The sequence below is a fragment of the Poromitra crassiceps genome (assembly GCF_964638095.1).
Source record: "Poromitra crassiceps genome assembly, chromosome: 2".
In the NCBI taxonomy this organism is placed as follows: Eukaryota; Metazoa; Chordata; class Actinopteri; order Beryciformes; family Melamphaidae; genus Poromitra; species Poromitra crassiceps.
In genome coordinates, this window is record NC_139624.1 from 66,884,487 (window position 1) to 66,906,190 (window position 21,704).

The following is a 21,704-nucleotide window of genomic DNA, read 5'->3' on the forward strand; positions in this document are numbered from 1 at the left end:
AAAAAGTAAATACAAACATTTGCTGAAACATCTCCACATTATCATTATCGCAGGCTAACATTAGTTTGACAAAGACAAAATAAGTCAAACAATTGACTTTCTGGGAAGTCTCATGCATTAACCTACACAATCTGGTACCAGCAAGGCTAATAGCATTGCATTTTACAAGCAGTGTTGGGAAAGCAACTTTGAATGCATAGCAATTACTTCACACTGGAAGTAGTTGAAGTACAGCAAAGCTACCCTAGGGTGACATTTATTTTGGTTAACTAAAGCTATTTAGAAAAAGTAGTTCAAACTACTTTGTGAAAATATCAGATTAACATGTGATTTTAAATTAAACAAACTACAATACAACAAAAGGTCCCATGCCACCACAAAATGCTAAACATGCCCCCTTGTCCATGGGTCAAACAAAATAATTAAAAAGTCACTATTCATAGGGTAATAAAATACAAGTATGTTTTTCATTGCCCAATGTGCTTTGTAGATTATGTCAACTGCACAATAAATGGGGGGGGGGGGGCTACTTGAATCACCATTCAAATAGCAATGAAGTAAAGACCCCATATGTTGAGCAGCAAGCTACTGCAAAATGCAGCTAAGCTAATTACATGTAGCGTTAGCTCACTGTTCCCCATCACTGGTAACCAATAATATTAACTATTGTTACACATTGTATCAATTTAATTATGCCTAATCATGAGTCTAACGTTAACACGGCTATTGGCACTTGGTGAACATTAGCTAGCTATAGCGTGTCGCACGTTAATTTAGCATTATGGCTATTAGCTAGCCACATGGTGATTAGCCAAAGCAGCATGAATAGCAACTGAACACCATTTTTCCACAGGCACATCGGTGGACCCAAACCAAATAGTTTAACGTACCTTAACTACTTAACGTTAAACCCCTTGAGCGAACTCAGTACCACACAGTGGCAGGCAAGGTGAACACTAGCTGGTGCTCGCATGCCAGCTTGCTAGCATTAACCAGTGAGGCCTGAGCTAACGATAGTTCGCAACATTAGCGTCTCACTGGCTAATGCTAGCAAGCTGGCGTGCGAGCACCAGCTAGTGCAGCTACTTTAACTATAATAAGTGTCACTTCCTTGCCAGTCCAGTTAGTTTTCCCATGATTAACGTTAATTTAATGAAACCATGCAAGCTTACTTACTTGAAAAGTCGGTGGACTGTTTTGCTGCTCCAGCCGGGTGTGCTGCACTCACAGTGTGGAGTGGTGCTGCCGTCCGCTGCTTTGTTAGAAACGAAACCATCTGCAGAACCGAAACCACCCAACCCCGCCCATCCTACATTCCAACTTTGAGAGAGAGCCAGCTATGAGGAGAGAGCCTGTCCAGTGCCTGATGCGAGGCATCTGGCAACAAGATATAGATGAGACAATTATCTCAACCCCGGTCGCAATGAGACTTTCCTCCTCCCACCTCCACGAAACCAAACAGCTTGTTAATCAGCGCAGATTGTTTCCAGGAGTGTTGATCAGACACTCAGATTTTGGATAAGAATAGACCAGACTGAAAAATATGTGATTTATTTTACATTGATTGCAACCATTTTCCTCATGGATATTTCAGTGGTGAAGTTAGTTGAATATGTGATACTCTTGGCCAAATCTGACTCGTCATGATTATGACGTGATCTGCCCGCCCGTCAAGTCTTTGTGGATCGCACATCACAGTGTAACCGTCTACAATCTGTATAAGCATAACCCCGAAACACATTAACGCACAATGCTACAGCATGCAACTTCCAACTCAAATATTTACGCCTCGCAGTGTATTATCTTTCTTTCAAAACAATCTGGCAACAAGATATGCAAGTGAGACAATTGCAGGATTCCCCCGCAATTCATCTCCTGGTAATCACACCTCCACGAATAAACAGTTTGTTAATCAGCGCAGATTGTCCAGTGTCCATATGCAAGTGCTGATCACTCGGATTTTGGATAAAAAATAGCCCAGGCTGAGAAATACGTGATTGATTGCAACCATTAGTTATCCTCATGGATATTTCAGTGGTGAGTGAAATTAGTTGGATAGTGATACAGTGATAATCTAGGGCCAGATCTGACTCGTCATGATATGACTTGAGCTGGCCCCGATTGGGCTCTCTCCATTCGTCCGGGTCCGTCCGTGCTTGCTGGGCTATAGTGTAGGCTAGCTGTCAAAACGTTACTATACATTACTGTAGTCATGTTGTGTAGCCTATAGTGTAGGCTAGCTGTCAAAACGTTACTATACATTACTGTAGTCATGTTGTGTAGCCTATAGTGTAGGCTAGCTGTCAAAACGTTACTATACATTACTGTAGTCATGTTGTGTAGCCTATAGTGTAGGCTAGCTGTCAAAACGTTACTATACATTACTGTAGTCATGTTGTGTAGCCTATAGTGTAGGTTGGTGTCAAAAAGTTACTGTGTTCTTATTCATACATACTGTAGCTATGTTGTGTAGTAGCCTATTGTGTAGGCTAGCTTTTAAGAGAAACTGGGTGTGTAAGATAGATAGATGTAGCCTCACCTGTCAGTTCCATAATTTTCCTCAAATGTGATGTTTGACTTTAGGTTGAATAATTACATTAATAGACACTGTATGAGACACAAATAAGTGTAGCACAAAGTCTGGGACCCTCCAATTGCTTACTTTGACAGACTTGCATTACTCCCGTCTCAGTGGCTTTTATAACATCACACACATAAGCATCTGCAACTATCACATAACGTGTAAAACCTACACAACTAATCACTACAACCTAAAGCTGAAAGGGATGGAGAAGAAAGAAGAATACTCATTTTACCCAATACTGTCTTTATTGTAGCCTATATCTTTTATGTCCCTCAATAACGCATCGCATCCAGGGCACGTTTTTTTCCCCCCGGATGATGGCGAAGGCTATGCAAAGCCATAACCCGCCCCTCTCTGCCTCTGGTTGGCCCAGCGTCAAACTTCCATCCAAACACATTCGCTTGGCTATCCTGCATTACATCTCCTTCTACAGTCTGTGGTCAAACCGTCAGACTCAGTGGGTCAGACAGACAGCTTACGCTTGCTAGCCTGCATAAAAGACGCAGTATGTTTGTTTTTAATATAGTCATATATATGGTTTATTATGCTGCCGCTACTCTTGGTAGTGGTATGTAGCCTATATAGACAGAGAATTGATCAAGCGTGATATAAAATGGGGTCATTTACAGTGAACTAATTCAGCTTATTGTAACACAAGAATGACATGTATTTGAATTTAAATATTAATCAGAGGAAACAAGGTGATGAAATTTAGAATGACAAGAAAAAATACACATGCATAACTCAGTTATATGGTTTGCAATTGTAACAGTAACAAAAAAAAGTAACATCTCACACATAATAGGGATGGGCATTTCTAGCAAAAACACTATTCGAAATTCGCTGGGCCAAATTCGAATTTAATTCGAATTTCGAAAATAAAAATGAAAATGTAAAAAAAATTAAAAATGTTTTTTTTTTTTTTTTTTTTTTTTTTTTTGTGAAATGTTGCATTGTCTCCCCTGATTCTAAGTATAGTCGAATCGCTTGGTTTGAGCAAGTAAAACAATTTTTATATGCATTTTAAGCAAGGTTTATGGAAAAATGAATGGTGGATGAAATCCCATGAAGAGGGAGAGGGGGTGACTTTGGCACCCCTTTGGCACTCAGACCTGAGCCTACTAAATATTTAATGAACCACTCATGATTGTCAAAACTGTTTTTTATTTTCGAAAATGTCATTGTCATGTAACATGTTATTTACTTCAGTGGTGCAATGCTTCTTTGAGCTAAAAATCCACAGCAGTAGCTTTTTCTATTAATAAAGCCCCCCAAACATAGCATTTATGAACTGCACCACACCTACTTCCCCAGGCATAACATATCAGGCATAACATCATCTTAGAATACTATAGTAATGCATGAGCCTTCACTTCAGTTCAAGCCCAACAAAACGGCACCAAATAAAGAAAATAAAAATTATACAGTAGGCTAATATTATTACTTTACTTTTACTTTATTTCATTTAGCAGACGCTTTTATCCAAAGCGACTTACAGGTTACACAATTACAATTAATAAACATATCAAATAAGAACAAATTAAAAAGAGAAACATATGTAAGAGTCAAATATAAACATTAAGATAAGTTAAAAACAACAAATGAAGCAGTGAAATGTGAAATGTAACCATAGCATTAACCCTTAAGGAGGACCCAGGTGTAGTCCAAAGAGGTGGGTTTTTAGCCTCCGGCGGAAGATAGGAAGTGTTTCGGCCAACACTACCGAAGGGGGAAGCTCATTCCACCATTGTGGAGCCAGAGCGGAGAACAGGCGGGAACGGGACAGACGACTACCAGGTGTAAGAAGTGATGGAGGGGCGAGGCGAGCGGTGGAGGTGAAGGAGCGGAGGGAGCGGTGAGGTGTTTGGAAGGTGACGAGGGATTGTAAGTAAAGGGGGGCTGATCGGTGGACTGCCCTGAAGGCCAAAACCAAGGTCTTGAATTTGATGCGTGCAAGGACCGGGAGCCAATGAAGTTGACGGAAAAGAGGGGTGACATGGGAGAATTTAGGGAGGTTGAAGATCAGACGTGCAGCAGAGTTTTGGATGAGTTGGAGGGGCTGGATGGCAGATGCGGGTAACCCCGCCAGGAGGACATTACAATAGTCCAGGCGGGGGAGGACAAGAGCCTGGACCAGGAGTTGTGTTGCTTCGGTGGTGAGGAACTTACGGATTTTTCTGATGTTGTATAAAGAGAATCTACAGGAGCGGGCGATGGCTGTAATTGAGGGTGAGTTAGATAGCTGGTTGTCGATATGTACACCAAGGTTTTTAACGAATTGAGAGGGAAGAACTGTGGTATTGTCGATGGTGATGGAGAGGTCAGTGAGGGGGCAGTTTTTTCCGGGGATGTAAAGTAATTCAGTTTTGCTGAGGTTCAGTTTGAGATGATGGTCTGTCATCCAGGAGAGGATGTCTTTGAGGCAAACGGCAAGACGAGTTTCAATCTGTGTGTCGGAAGGGGGAAAAGAGAGAAAAAGCTGAGTGTCGTCAGCGTAGCAGTGATAAGAGAACCCGTGAGAAGAGATTACGTGACCCAGGGACCTAATATAGAGCAGAAAAAGAAGGGGACCGAGGACTGAACCCTGGGGGACACCCGTGTTCATAGTGCAAGATTTAGAAAGGGAACCCCGCCAAAGAACTTGAAATGTGCGATTGGAGAGATAAGAGGTGAACCAGGAGAGTGCAGCACCAGAAATACCCAGATCAGAGAGAGTGGAGAGAAGGATTTGGTGGTTTACAGTATCAAAGGCAGCAGATAGATCAAGGAGGACAAGAACAGAGGAGAGGGAAGCAGCTTGAGCAGAGTGAAGAGCATGTGTGACGGAGAGGAGGGCGGTCTCAGTGGAGTGGGCTGGTTTAAAGCCAGATTGAAGGGGATCCAGGAGGTTATTTTGAGAGAGATGGAGGGAGAGTTGTTCAGAAACTGTACGTTCAAGGGTTTTGGAAATAAATGAAAGAAGAGATACTGGACGGTAGTTTTGGACGGAGGAGTGGTCAAGGGAGGGTTTTTTGAGGAGAGGTTTGACTATGGCAGTTTTAAGAGGAGGAGGGACGGTGCCGGAGGACAGTGAGGAATTGATAAATGAAGTGAGGAAGGGTGATAGATCAGGGGAAATGGTTTGAAGAAGAGAAGAGGGGATGGGATCCAGGGGACAGGAGGTTGCACGATTAGATGAGAGAAGTTTAAGGATAGCATCGGAGGAAAGGGGTGAGAAAGAGGAAAGAGTTGTAGTGGGGGACGGGGAACCAGGGTAGAGATTGGAAGTGCTGTTGTTGGTTGCTGGGGGAGGGAATGAAGAACTGATGTCATGGATTTTTTTGATGAAGAAGGACATGAAATCATCAGCAGAAAGGGAGGAGGGAGGAGGAGGGGCGGGAGGATTAAGGAGAGAGGAAAAAGTAGAGAAGAGTTTACTGGGGTTGGAGGCAGAGGACTGAATTTGGGAAATGAAAAAGGCAGACTTAGCGGAGGAGACAGTAGTGGTGAAGTTGGATAGAATGAGGTGATAGGCGGAGAGGTCAGAGGGGTTGTGAGACTTGATCCATTTTCTTTCGGCTGCCCGAAGCTCTGTCCGGCGAGCTCGCAGAGCCTCAGACAGCCAAGGTGCAGGGGGACAGGGTCGAGCAGGTTTGGAGGTGAGTGGACAGAGGGAATCAAGAGCAGAGGAGAGAGATGAGAAGAGACTGGTGGCAGCATCGTCAGTGGAAAGAGAAGAGAAATGTTCAGCAGAAGGGAGGAGAGAGAGGACAGCAGAGGAGAGGGCAGAGGGTGAGAGGGTTTTTATATTGCGACGGGAGGTGATGATGTGAGTGGGGGGAGGGGGGAGTATAGGGAGGGGAATGGGAAGGGAGAAGGTTATGAAGTGGTGATCGGAGACAGGGAGGGGAGTGACTGTGAGGTTGGAAGAGGTGCAAGCACGGGTGAAAACGAGGTCGAGGAGGTTCCCCGCTTTGTGAGTGGGCGGAGAAGGAGAGAGGGAGAGGTCAAAAGAAGAGAGGAAGTTTAGAAAGAGAGGGGAGTGAACAGAAGCAGACGGGAGATTGAAGTCTCCCAACAGGACGAGGGATGTGCCATCCGGAGGGAAGAGGGAGAGGAGTGAATCCAGCTCATCATAGAGAGCTCCAAGTGGACCGGGGGGACGATAAATGATGATAATGTTGAGTTTAACTGGGAAAGAAACAGAGACAGAGTGAAATTCAAAAGAGGATAGAGGAAGGTGAGGAAGAGGAGAAACCGTGAAAGACCATTTGGGTGAAATTAGGATACCAGTGCCACCACCACGGCCAGAGGCTCTGGGAGTGTGAGAGAAGGAAAAGGCATCAGAGAGGGCTGCGGGGGTTGAAGTGTTTTCAGGGATGATCCATGTTTCTGTAAGGGCGAGGAAGAGGAGTGACTGTGAAGTGGCGAGGGCTGTGATGAAGTCAGTTTTCTTAATAGCAGATTGGCAGTTCCAGAGACCAGCAGTGACAGAGAGAGGTGAAATGGAAGGTTGGGGGAATGAGTAATTGACTGGGTTTCTACTGAGAGAGTTGATGATTTTGGCATTGTAATTTATACGTGAAGAAGAGGGGTGATGAGGTCTATGATTAATGAGGATAGGGATATTGGAATTGCGGTTAACAGATTTGCAGAAAATTGTATTGCTAGAGGCTGTGTGAATAGTGGTAGATAAATGATCTGAAGTAGAAGCTTTGGGAAGGATGGAGAGAAGTTCCACTCCCGGTCGGTAGGGGGAGCTCAAGGGATGGGTAGATGTAATTGAAGGTGTACTAGTGGGCAAGAGAGGGAGCGAAGAAGAACGGGGGGAGGGCAGGGACAGTAGTGGTCATCTGAGAGAAGCCGACAGGACAGAATGGCGAATGTTAGCCGCAAGCATGTAAGAGCCTATAGAGTTTGGATGCAGACCATCATCAGAGAACAGGGAGGGGCGTTCCCAAAATAAGTTGAAGTTATGGATGAAGTTGATGTGAAGGCTATTGCACTTGGATTGAAGCCAGGTGTGCAGACTGAGAATGCGACTGAACCTCGCAGCAGAGCGGCCAAGCGTGGGGATCGGACCGGATATAAAGATGGACTTTCCACAACTGCTCAGTAGGGCAAAAAGACGGATAAAGTCAGACTGCGTGATGATGGATTTTTGGAGTGTAGTGTCGTTTGTACCGACATGAACAATGATTTTCTGAATGGACGGCGGGAGTGAGGCCAGGAGAGCAGGAAGTTTATCGAGGAGAGTGGGGACGGTGGCTCCGGGGAAACAGTGGGTTATGGCATTTACAAAACGGAATCGTTTAATAATAGAATCACCGACTATCAGAGTGGTGGGGGGGAAGAGGGGGGGCGGCGAGACTGACTGAGGGGGTTGTTGTGGAGGAGGGGTATTCGAGGGAGGGGCAGGAGGGTGCTCAGCGGCGGACTTTAGCGTTTGACTTTGGGATGAAGATTGGACTGCAGACCGAACCAGAGGAGGATTCGGACATGGGGTGAAATGGATGCGACCAGTGCGTTGTGGAGGGGTGTATAGTTTTGAATGGCTGATCACAGAGGAGACAGAGGGAGGTGTAGGCAGGGGGGCGAGATGGCCGGGGAGAGGGGGGAATTGACGCATGTCGAGGACAGAGAATTTATTTTTAGTGGGCATATGAAGGACACCAGAAGGAGGGGGGCGGGGGAGGAGTTTCCCACCGTGTCTGCCCCTACCTGCCGTAGTCCAGAGGTCCAATTGGACGGGGGCGGGGGTCGAGGAAGCCTGGGCTCTCGGCTTAGCTCCTTGTAGAGTCCAGGGGTCAGTGGAGCGGGCAGCAGCAGCAGGAGAGAGCGGGACAGTCTCATTCAGAGCTTCGGCGTATGATGTGTGAGCAGCAGCGGCGCCCATGAAGATCTCCGAGTCCGAGGAGTCCAGCAGACCATCGGCAGGACGACAGCTGGAGACCAGAGAGTCCATGATTTTTTCCTCGTCTCTAAGTTGGTAAAGGACGGAGACCCTCTCTTGCAGCTCGGAGATTTTCAGGCACAGCTGAGGACAGCGATCGCAGGCGGATGAAGAGGCGGACGAAGAGGTAGGTGAAGGCATGATTTGATCTTCGTATGATTAGATGGATTTGTCGGGGTGGAGATGTGAGAGGGAAGAAAAACAACTGTGGCCAGTACGGGAGTCGAGGTGGTGTAAATATTGTTGATGGCAGATCAGAATAGCGTAGCATCACAGGGCGAGACTTACACGCGAGGGCTACACAAACGGTAGCCCACAGCGGAGGATAGGTATGCGTTGATTTATGCAGTTTGGATGACACAGGAGGTCCAACAGGGAACGAAACTTACCGGCGAGGGCTACACAAACGGTAGCCCACAGCGGAGGATAGGTATACGTTGTTTATGCAGTTAGGATGACACAGGAGGTCCAACAGGGAACGAAACTTACCGGCGCAGGCCCAGAAAGTGGGCCTGTTGCGGTGTATTGGCACACGGTAAGCAGTTAGAACCTGGCGAATCCCTCTAGGTAGATGGATTTGGCGTGTTGACGGTTAGCAGCTGAGCCAACGGGGATGCGCCCACAGCCGGTGAACGGAGATCAGGCTTTAAAACGTTAATAAAGCGGTGACTGATCACTAAGATCTCAGGCTATGCTGGGACAGATGATTAAAAAACTGCATGATCTAAAGAATAAAACGTTAAAAATGGCGTAAGATAGTCTAAAATGATAAAAATGTCAGAGGAGAAACTAGCAGGTAAGCGCGAAGCTGTTTTACTTGTAATTAAGGTGCTTGTGCGAGTTTATCGTTTGTTTCACAGTAACGTTATTACGACCACTACATCAGGGGAAAATGTGCGCTCCCGCTGATCACAATAGCCATGAACAATAATATAAAAAATAAATAAAAGCACATAAAATAATGATTTTGACTTGAAGTTGGTCTAAATTCTTAACATAGAACTTCAACATACCTGACCACAATAGCCAATAAATAATAATATATGTAAAATAAATAAAACAACCCCATAAAATAATAATATATGCCTTGTGATGATTTTGAACATACCTGAGTGATGAAGTGACAGACAAACTTATTTTTTAACACGTCTGCTTAATGACTTTTGAACTGACTTTTCAGGCCAATAGCCTACATATTTTTATTGAGAAAGATAAGCTTGTCCACATTTTCTGGGTGGAGACGGGTGCGCAGTCGGTTTACAATAAGTCCTGCCGCTGAAAACACTCTTTCTGAAGGCACGGACGTCGCTGGCACACACAAGTAGGCACTTGCCAATTTTGCCAGGCAGGGGTATTTCTTTTCACTGGTTTTCCACCAGCCCACAGGGTCGATGTGGAGAGGTGGACACTTCTCCCGGGTGTACTCGTTTATTTCAGTAGCTGTGTCCATTGGCTCCTCGTTGTAATCCTCACCGAACAAAACTGCCATAACAGAGGCACTTTTTTTGGGCAACGGCTCAGCTACCACCTCCTCCACGGCCTCCTCGTCTTCTCCAATGCTCGAGAGGAGTGCAAGCACCTTCGCCTGCACTGCAACTCTGACTTCATCAGTAGTGAACCTCATGTGCTTGTATCTTGGGTCCAAGTAGCATGCGATGTATGCCACCTTGTGAGCGCTGCTGACATCTTCAGGTGCAAGTCGCCGCTCCAGTGACTCAGACACGGCGCGTTTGAATTGAGACACTTTGCGTGACTCTCCCTCGCTGACTTTGAGGTGTTTTGACAGAAGACTGGCTGTAAGCGGATACACCATGGAGACAGATACTCCCGATTCTCCACTCATCACAGTAGTGGCACATTTCAGTGAGTGCAGCACAGGTATGATCTCCTCCATAACTCCCCAGGCGTCATCTGTCATTTCCAGTGTGCGTGCATCTGACAGTTTGGTGAACGTTCGGTCGGACAAAACTGCAGTTATTGCCCATCGCTGCTCAAGTAGTCGCTCAAACATGTCGTGAATAGAATTCCACCTTGTGCGACAGTACTGCATTAACTTGTGCTCCTTCGGGCCCTGCTGACCCTCCCCCTCCTCGCCGTCAGCGAGCCTTTGAAGCCGTTGCTTTTGTTTCAGCGCTTGTGTTGCTGTTGTACTGTGATGGAAATGAGAGACAAGACGGCTGGCAGCAGCAACCACTTGGTTTATGTTTTGAAGTTTGAATCCATCGTTTATTGCGAGTTGCAGCGTGTGTGCAAAACACGGCTGAGAGTCCCACTCCAAGTACTGGTTGTTGGCGAGCGTAATGTTACTAGCGTTGTCGTGGACGCAAGCAGTTACTTTTCCGGTCAGTCCCCAGTCATCAGCAGCGGTGGAAAGCACATTTGCAAGGTTCTCTGCAGTATGCCGCTCTGGCATTGCTTTGGTCTGCAAAACAGCACTCTGTATTTGCCAGTTGCGTATGTAATGGCAGGTGACCGTAACATACGCTTCAGTAGTCAGCGCTGTCCATCCATCTGTAGTTAGAGACACTTTTTCAACACTCGTTAGCTCGGTGCGCAACTCACTCGCCTTCGCATTGTAGAGTTTATCCAGTTTTGCGGTAATGGTTTTTCTTGATGGCACCGTAAACTCGGGCTCCACATACGCCATCAAGCTTCGAAAACCCTCGCCTTCAACGAAGCTGATGGGAAGAAGGTCTTTCGCTATCATCTTTGAGATGAGGGCCGTCGTGTGCTCTTTACGTCTCGCATCAAGCCGTCTGGTGGAAAGAAAGCTAGCCATTGAAGGCTGGGTGGACGCTGCCGCCGCACCGGCACCCCCATTGTCGGCTTCTGCTGCTCCTGGGTGCCTCGCTCGCAGATGAGTGTGCATCGTCGATGTGGACTTATGATATACCAGCTTTGCCTGACAGAGTTTGCACTGCACTTCATTTTCGCTTAGTTTGTCAAAGTTGTTCCACACACAACTTTTTGTTGGCTGCTGCAGTAGTCGATGCATGTTGTGGATGTGAGTTTCTCCACGCGTTACTGGCGCATGCGCGAACAAGCAGGATGCAGCACGTCTCACTCTGTTGTTCACACACCGGTCTCAATGCGCTATACTGCCCTCATGTGGAAGCCGCCGGTAAGACACACTTTTAAGACAAGATTCAATAAACGAATTTCGACTTTCAATAATAAAAGTCGACCTTGATAATAACAACGATTATTCGAAAATTCGAAATTCGATGCCCATCCCTAACACATAACCTTTTATGCTGCCATCTGCCATTTCATGCTTGTTGATTTAATGATTGTTTTGCACTCGCTGCTCACATTATGAACAAATTAATGCTTAGATGACCCTCATATCCTCAGCAGAAACTAACTGACTGCATAGTCATTTTAATAATGTATGAATGTTTGCTGTCCAGCAAACACACCGCTAATAGCTTATCTAGTTATAGTAATAATGCTAGCCTACTTCCCCCCCGCAGCATTGTGACATTGAATGAAAGTATATATTGGGCTCGTTTGAGATTACTTCAGGCGAGAGCAGCCGAGTGCAGTCAGCCAATCAGAGGCAGAGAGGGGCGGGTCATGCCTTCGCCATCATGGGGAAAAAAATATTGCGCCCTGTGATATTTATTGGCCAGGAGAACAGGGCTCAACGCTTACCATTTTCCCAAGGAGCACATGTGCTGAGTTGAAAAAGTTAGTAGCACATAAAGAATTTTAGTAGCACAATCAAAATTTGATATATAGCATGTATTCGATATGATTCTATTAATATCTGATATGTTATAATTAAGTGTAATTCAATTCAAAGTATTATCATGATGCAACATGCATTTCCTACCAGAAGCGCTCAATCCAGCTCATTGGCTATTGTTCTCATTTAATTATAATAAACCTTTATGTACCGTAGTCATGTTTGCCTAACAATATGTCCATACTATCCACTTTTAAAAAGTTTTTTTTTTAAATAAAAATGGCTTTCCATTTGTATTTACAGCTTATTATAATTCTTCTATGCTTTGTTGGTTGTTTAAAATTGTTTATCCTTATTATATCATTGGTTGTTGGTGTGTTTTTCCCTGCATGATGCAGACTAGTGACGTTAGATACTGAGTGTTGAGGACTGTTGAAAACCATAGCTGTGTAACGTTACCAGATAGCGTTAGATGGTCTATCTAATAACAGACAGTATAACGTTAACTGCTAAATAACTAGCGATTCAATACTAGTCATTCATTCATACAACCCAGCTAACACTAGGCGCTAGCCATAACTATCGTCTGCTGCCGTGGTAGCTTTGTCTCCGTGTACAAATCCATCGTCTGAGACATCTTAATTCCATCTGTTTATGTGACTCGTGTCTTGCCAGCCAGTAACTGGCTAGACTAGTGGCGTTATCATTACAGAGTAGACTTTTTTTCTGGCTGTTGGTTCTAAACAGCCAGCCGAGTGACTGAGCTGAGCCAGGCAGGGTCCTTCCGATGACGAGTGGATCACATGCTTTTTTCAACGGACACCATTGGTTCAGTGCAGTGCTGCATTGAAGTGCAGTCGGCCACAGCCTTTAAATGTCCACAGCATAAGCACAACATTTTAAAAATAATTGAACGGCGTTTTACAATTCGGACTGTTCTATTTTTAGTAGCAAATGCGATCAAAATGATCGCACTGTCGAGCCCTGCAGGAGACACTCCGGTAGGCTAATAGCCTCTCGGGATGGAAAAAATAATCCCCCGAGATTTTTCTATATGATTATAAGAATGTGTTTTGTTAGACCTACATTGTGCATGCACTGTGCGAGGAGAGAGAGAGAAAAAGGAAGAAAGAGGGAGGGATCGGGAGAGGGAGAAAGTAATTTATTTATTGATGTATATTTATTTAGGCTATCTATCGGGAATTTGGAGATATAAGATCAAAGACCCTCGCAACTTCTGCTATTACTATCATGGAGACTTCAGAGGATTACGCATATGAACACCTTTCCTGTCAGGAATAAAATATTAATAAATAATTTAATAATAGCCTACGAACATTTTGAGGAAGACATGCAATCAGTCTGATTGTCTGATTGAACCAGACAATCTTATTCCAAAGAAGGCTGCCTCTGATTACCACGACTTGTTTTCATTTATTTAATGGAGACCAGATAAGTTGATTGAGTTCAAACTGCTGATGTGATGATGCAAAAATCCCCCAAAGTTTATCCTTGCAAACGCTAGTTTCACAAGTCACCAAAACAAGATCTGAATGAAGATCTTGTTTTTAAACGATAAAAATGCTCGTTCTTCAGGCCATTACGCACAGCACAGCTGACTACGGCAGCTCGTTTATCCAAAAATGCGCACTGTTTTCTGCAGTTGTGTCGGATTGAGGTCGGATCACGTTCTCACCACAAATGAACCACACCAGAGTTTGTTTAAAGCGGACCAAGACCACCCTTTCTTCGCCATCTCGGTCTGCTTGTTTTGTCCCGCATCTGAGTGTGATTGCAGTGTTCACACTCTACCAAATGAACCGCACCCAGGGGAAAAACGCTCTCTGTTTTGGAACAACTGCTCCAAACGAGATGGGTGTGAATACACCCTAAATTACTATTCCTTTTGTCATTGTGTTTTATCTGCAGACTAAGCATATATAAATCATGAATGCAGACAAAATTAATTCAGGTCGAGTAATATTTATTTGTGCCATTTCAGATGCCATTGAAAAAAAATCGCAAAAGGGCTGAGATTTCCCGAAGGATTTCCCGAAGGACATTCAGCAAAGTGAAAGTAAGTGAAAACAAATCTTTGGTGGTAAGTTTCAATCGCTATGCTGTAGTTAGTTTTCTGCCAAACACTGGAATGACATGCCATTTGAGAATTATGTTTTTTTACAACCTGGACCCTACTTCCATCTTTTTTTCTTATTGTTTTTTACTCTCCCTGATTTATATAAAAAGAAAAATACTGGGTCCACCACAACGTTATTACATGGTGAGAGCAGCAGCCTGGAAATGAGGAATACGGATAATGTGTAATAGGGATGTAGAATTTTTTTTTCTTTTTCGGACTGACAACCTTAACCGACTATTGATCGGTTAACCAAGAAGATTAAAATCTGCTATTTGACTGTGCCCCATTAAAGGGATACACCACTTTTTTGGAAGTTTAGCTCATTTGCCACATCCCCCCCACATAACCAAGATACATCATGCCTTACTGGCACTGTCCGCTCAGTGTACAGTGAGCTACAATCGTGAAGTTAGTAATTATCGCCATAGAATGGAGGCTAATGGTACAGCTGTTAAAAATCTGCCAAAACACATATCTCACGGCGCAAAAAAACATGTTGTGCTTCGGGTACTCACCACATGATGAAATATTAATCCAAAATGCACATGATCTGTCTTTTTGGAAGGAAAAGAGGTCGTCGGCCATGTTTGGAAAGTAGTGCCGTAGTGCAGACTAGGGCTGGGTATCGGTTCAAATTTCAAGAATCGATTTGATTCTGATTCACAAGGTTCCGAATCGATTAATCCCGATTCCGATTCGATTAATTTCAATATTGATTTCATTAGTGATACTAAAACATGTTTTTTGAGCTGTAACCTGACTGTCCAGTTATGTAACACATCAATACTGGTATTAATATTGACATTTGACAGCAAATGAATATGAAATATCAGTACTTAATGATGACTGAAACTGTTGAAAATGGCAAGGAGCAACCCCCCTCCCAGAATGCTGACAATATTGCATCTTTCAAAAATATGCTGTGGGCAGAAATAGCTTCAAAATGAGTGTTTAGTTACTCTTTAAGTTAAAATACAAATTTTGCTTGGATACGAAAAAGATTCTCAGAACAAACGCTGTAAATTGTACTAGGAACTCTAACTTGGTGCATCATTCAAAAATATTACATTAATAATTCACCCCAAAGCAGTTACAAAATACAAATATACTTTTTATTTTATTTTTGTCATGACCATTTAGCCTACAATCAAACTACAGCCCTGGACAACACAATACTGTGCTATGTGCTGCAAGTTGTGCAGACTCTCCAGTCAGCATCAGTGTGACAAGCAGAGTGACTGACACCACCAGTGCTTTCTTTAGTAAAGTAATGCAGTCAGTCACTACTCCATATCAAAACAAGAGATGAGGCTGAGGGCGGCTCCACTCGTCGTCGTTTATATAGTGAGATGCCGCTGACTCTCTCTGCTGACTGCAGTTTTGTTTTGATGCTTTGTTTCACAGATTTATACATGTTGGGGATTATGTCTACAGCAGCGGTCTACATTCAGATGTTTGCGTCGCACCATAATGTACTTCACGTTCGGGTACCTTCGGGAACCTTTTGAAGCTTTCATTCATTCATTCAATACAGGCATATATCCTTGCATACGAAATTTGCTATATCCTCGGTTATTTTTAGGGCACGTGGAGAGTTGGCTGGTAATTCTAATGAATCGTTCAGTCTATTTTGTGTCTATTTTGTTTCAGTCCAGACGACTTGCCTTCAGATAGCAGATCTGGCTCGCTAGGTGATGTCTCATCAGGTTACAGGTGGAGGTCACAGGTCACATGCTACTGAGCCCATAACCGTTTGAATACTCGACAGTTACATTGTAGTGTGGATGAGCAGAAACGTAAACATTTGAAAACACAATTCACTGATTTGTCTACATTTTGTCTACACTGTCTATCGAGACAGTGTAGAATATTCCACTGGATTTTAGAATATCAATACATTTGAAAAAATATAAAAGTTAGCTATAATCATTGCAAGTTTACAAGTGGAAAATGCAAAAAGTGGAAGTGACAATATACTTTTGTAAATAATTGTTTGCCTTGTTCATGTGTTTCAGATGGAGGCGGTTGGCGAGTTGGAGCCTGATGACCCTGGCTGTCTGGGGTCTGGAGAAATCCAACCCCTCCAAACTCCCTCCCCCTCCCCCAATCCCCCTCCCCCTCCCCGTACAACATTGCAAAAGAAATTTTGCGATGTTGGGCTGAAACAACCATTTAGCCCGGCAAATACAAACGGAAATGCACAAATAAAGCAACTGGGCAAAGTTATGAAAATGTGACTAAAAAGAACAGATACACTTTAGACGGGGAAATGAAGCACCTGGAAAATAGTGAAAATCTTGCAATGATAAATATGGACAATGAAGCGCACATAGACAATTCATCAACCTTTAATGATACTGTTAAAGCAATTGTAGACAATGACTCACAGACCACAGTCAATACTAGCCTTTCTGACTTCACAAAAGAAACTCAGACTGCAGCGTGGCCTAATAGTTCAAATGCCTCTTATGATCATGATACAGATATATGCTCAGAAGACATTATGATAAGCAAAGTAATCACTTCTGATTTCTCATTCAAGCCTTTGACCTCAGCTACACGGCAGAGATTATGTTCTGAATTCAATTTGAGAAATGACAATCACCCAAACAAGGTACAGGATGTAGATTTTTCCCCAATGGGTCAAATATGTGAAACAAAGCCAATAAAAGGTGATGGGAATTGTTTCTTTCGATGTTTGTCAGATGCTCTCACAGGAAATGAAAATGGACACATGAAAATCCGCCGCTCTGTGGTCAATCATCTTACCCAACATGCATCAGGATTTCAAAAATACTTACCAACAGCACAATCCTCTGTGCCAGAACATGTAAGGATATCTAATATGAAGTGTTCAGGATCCTTTGCAACAGACCTTGAAATTTGGGCAGCTGCTGACCTGCTGAATGTTGATATATACACTTACAACAGAGACAGGTGGAATTACTATCCAAGTGATCATTTTGTTGGCGACTTTGAGAGTGATAATATAAATGGTGAAGCTATTTACCTGTATCACAAGAATGAGAATCATTATGATAATGTAACATGTGTCAAACACAAGTACAATACTTCAGTATGCTCATGCCATACTACACATGATAATTTGAATAAACATGATTCAAGTGTAAAAGCAGAACATCACGAAGAACAATATGCAAATCTTCGTTCAAGGAAAACAAAACTGGATGAGATGAAAAAAAGATATGCTTTAAACAAAGATAGCATTCTAGAAGGAAAAAAGATGAAGTATGCTAATGATAGTAATTTTCAGAGCTACTCATGTGAACAGAGCAAAAAAAGGTATGTGGACAATCCAGAGATCAAGACAGATCAGGAGAAAAAAAGATATACTGAAAATCCCAATATCAAGAGAGATCAAAGCAAAAAGAGATATGCTGAAAATCCCGATATCAAGAGAAATCAAAGCAAAAAGAGATATGCTGAGAATCCAGATTTTCAAAGCTATGTCCGAGAACAAAGCAAAACAAAATATGCTGAAAATCCAGATTTTCAAAGCTATGTACGTGAACAGAGCAAAACAAAATATGCTGACAATCCAGATTTTCAAAGCTATGTACGTGAACAGAGCAAAACAAAATATGCTGACAATCCAGATTTTCAAAGCTATGTACGTGATCAGAGCAAAAAGAGATATGCTGAAAATCCAGATTTGAAAACAAAATTGTGTGAAGCAACCAGATTCAAATATCACACTGATGAAGCATTTCGAGATGAAGTGAAAAGTCGAAAATGTGCCAGTGTTGCAAAACACAAATCCAGAAAATCTGACATTGATTGTGTTATTGAGGAATTTCGCAAGCATGTGAAACATGGCCCAGAGTTTGTGTGCTGTTGCTGTCACAGAGCACTTTTTAGGAAGCAGGTGAAACTTTGTCAGAGAAAAATTGGTGTGAAATGCAGTGAACTACAAGAAAAATGCATAACGCTTACATATTTACATATCTGTGATGATGCATGTCCAGAAGATTGCAATTTCAAGGATGAAGCATATTCTAAATTGTGGATTTGCCAAACATGTGACCAAAAAATTAAAAATGACAAAATGCCTGAGCAGAGTGTTGCTAACAACTTGCATTTGGACCCAATTCCTCCTGAACTAAAATGTCTTAATGAACTTGAGCAACACCTTATTTCACCGCACATACCCTTCTTGAGACTGATCCCTTTGAGAAAAGGAGGCCAGAATTCTGTGCAGGGACCCACTGTATGTGTTCCATCTAATATGTCACATGTGACAAATATTTTGCCAAGTAATGAGAGTGATGATAAGCTAATAAGGGTGAAAATGAAACGTACAGTGTCATATAAGGGACATTATGAAGACATGTATGTTGACACAGGAAATATAAAGGGTGCTCTAAACTATTTTTATGACAATAATGAGTACTTTGAAAAAATAAAGTACAACCATGACTGGGTAAACACACTGGAGAAAACCAAGTCTGAGCCAATTGAAGATGAGATGGTTGATGAAAATGTTGAAACATCAGACAAAGAAGCAGACGAAGCAGAGGAAACAGAAATACAAGATTTATCACATATTAAAGACCAGCATGGCATGTTTGCAAGTTCTTGTTTACAATCTGTGGATTTAGGTCAAGAAGTGCTAGATCAGCATTTTGATGACATCATATGTATTGCACCAGCAGAGTCAAATTCTCCACTTAGACTGCTGACAGATCGAACAAATGAAGCCAAATGTTTTCCTGTGTTATTTCCAAAAGCAGGACCTACTTATCATGATTTACGTGAACAAAAGTTATCTTTGAATCAATATTTTAATCAGCGAATTCTTAATGCTGAAGGCCGATTCTGCCAAAATAGAGATTACCCATTCTATGCCCTACATGTATTAGAACTAGACCAAATTATATCAAATGTTTCTATAGCACTGAGAAAAGGGACAGACAAAAGTTTACCAAATGTTACGAGCGATGTCCTTAAAGAACCAGAGGCACTGAAAAAACTTTTGCATTTTGATCAAGGCTACAAATTTCTCAAACCCATTCGAGGCACACCTCCGTATTGGCAATCAGCTCAAAAAGATGTATTTGCCATGATAAGACAACTTGGTATTCCTACATGGTTCTGTTCATTTAGTTCTGCTGACCTGAGATGGCCTGAAATGCTGGAAGCAATGATTAGAAAAGAAGGACTGCAAGTCAAGGTGGAAGATCTTACTTGGGAAGAAAAATGTGGACTTTTAAGGCGTAACTCAGTGATGGCAGCCAGAATGTTTGATGACAGATTTCAATTCCTTTTGAACAATGTTCTCAAGAGTCCTGCAGCACCTATAGGAAAAATCAAAGACTATTTCTATAGAGTTGAATTCCAAATGCGTGGCTCACCGCATATACATGCATTCTTTTGGATTGAAGATGCTCCCAAACTAGACGTAGATCCTGATGAGAAGGTTGTGGAATTTATTGATAAATATGTGACATGTGAGATGCCAACTGATCCAGAACTGCTGGAAACAATCGTTGTCCAACAACACAGTGAGCACCATTCAAAAACGTGTGACAAAAAAAGTGGCAAAAAAAAGCAGAAGGGTCGAACTAACTGTCGATTCAACTTTCCCAGACCAGTCTCAGAGCGTACTTTTATTAGCAGACCACACAAAGATGAGAAGGCACAAGGGCAACAAGCAACTGCTGAAAACAAGCAAAATGATGTTGATGTCATGAACATAATTAAGGATATTCCACATGCATTTGACATGAACCAGGAAAATATCACCAAATTATTTGAACAAATGAAAAGTGTGCTATCAAAGCGTGAAGAACGGGAAAAGTTCAACTCTGCCGATGAATTCTTTAAGCATTTCAACATATCACAAGCCATGTTTGAGAAAGCAAATTGTAAACTCACTAATAAAGCAAGTATTGTGCTACAAAGGAAACCAAACGAGGTCTGGATAAACCCTTACAATAAAGACTTGCTCCGCTGCTGGAAGGCCAACCTAGACATCCAATTTGTTCTAGATGCATATTCTTGTGCAGTTTACATAATTTCCTATGCTCTCAAAAGTGAACGTGAAATGGGTCTTTTGCTTGATCAAGCTCAAAAGGAAGCAATGAATGGGAATCTAGAAGCCAAAGACGCAATGAAAAAAATTGGAACTGTTTTTCTGAAAAGCCGACACATTTCTGCCCAAGAATGTGCTTACCGACTTATTGGTCTACCCCTTAAGCATTCCTCACGTGCAACCATGTTCATACCAACTGGTGAACACCCTGTCAGAATGAGTTTACCTTTAAGTCAACTTAAGAGGAAACCTGCTACAAATGAAATAGAGGAAAAGGATATGTGGATGAAAAACTTGGTTGACCGATACAAACACAGACCAGATTCTGAACCGTTTAAAAACATGTGTCTCGCAACATTCTGTTCCCAGTACAGAATCCTATCAAGGTCTCAAATCCCAAAGGGTGATACAAGTAACATCATTCAACTAAAAGATGATTTTGGTTTCATCAAAAAACGAATGAATGAAGAAAAAGCAGCTGTGATACGTTATTGCAGGTTCTCACCTATGAAGCAGTCAGAAGCCTACCACCAGAGTATCCTCCAACTGTTTTTGCCACATTACTGCGACAAACAATTGAAACCTGATCCATTTCAAACTTACAAAGATTTCTATGACCTTGGCGCTGTGCCCTATGTAAACAACACATTGGAGACAGTTAAATCCATAGTTGATGACAACCGATCTCTGTTTGAGAAAGAAGCTGAGAAAATAGATGAAGCTGAAAAGACATTAGAGCTTAATGGTGATGCATTGGAAGATGCATGGGCACAGATTTGTCCAGAAACAGAACTTGAGCGATTGGAGTGTAAAAGGCCCAAACAAGACACCGATGAACTAAATGAACATTGCAATGATGATGATATCCCAGACCTTCAGCCAGAAAAAGCAACTCCATACACAATTGAAGCTAATGAAGCACAGATGAAACGGTCAGATGCATTGGTACTGTTAAGATCTTTAAATGAGGAACAATCAGCAATTTTTTATAAAATCAGAAACTGGTGTTTACAAAAAGTCTATGGCAAAAACCCTCCCCCTATAAGGCTACATATTGCAGGCGGTGCTGGTGTGGGTAAGAGTCATCTAATAAAAGCAATTTTCTATGAGTCAACTAGAATTTTGAAAGCCCTTCATAAAGACGATCCAGATGCAATCACTGTTGTACTTACAGCACCGACAGGTGTAGCTGCTTATAACATAGGTGCAAAGACAATACACAATACCTTTTCACTTGGTACAAACTTAACAATACCACCCTGTCATCTCAGAGAAGAAAAAATTAATTATTTACGTGCAAAGTTGGGA

General features: G+C 42.6%; 1 protein-coding gene across 1 annotated transcript; it reads right to left on the reverse strand.

Moving 5' to 3' along the window:
• Positions 1 to 9,705: 9,705 nt before the first annotated feature.
• Positions 9,706 to 11,385, reverse strand: LOC310800163 (E3 SUMO-protein ligase ZBED1-like; the record flags this gene model as incomplete). The annotated part of the gene is made up of 1 exon (XM_083662750.1): positions 9,706 to 11,385. One exon carries the CDS (start codon positions 11,383 to 11,385, stop codon positions 9,706 to 9,708), a length of 1,680 nt encoding a protein of 559 aa, XP_083518876.1.
• Between the last annotated feature and the right edge of the window lie 10,319 nt (positions 11,386 to 21,704).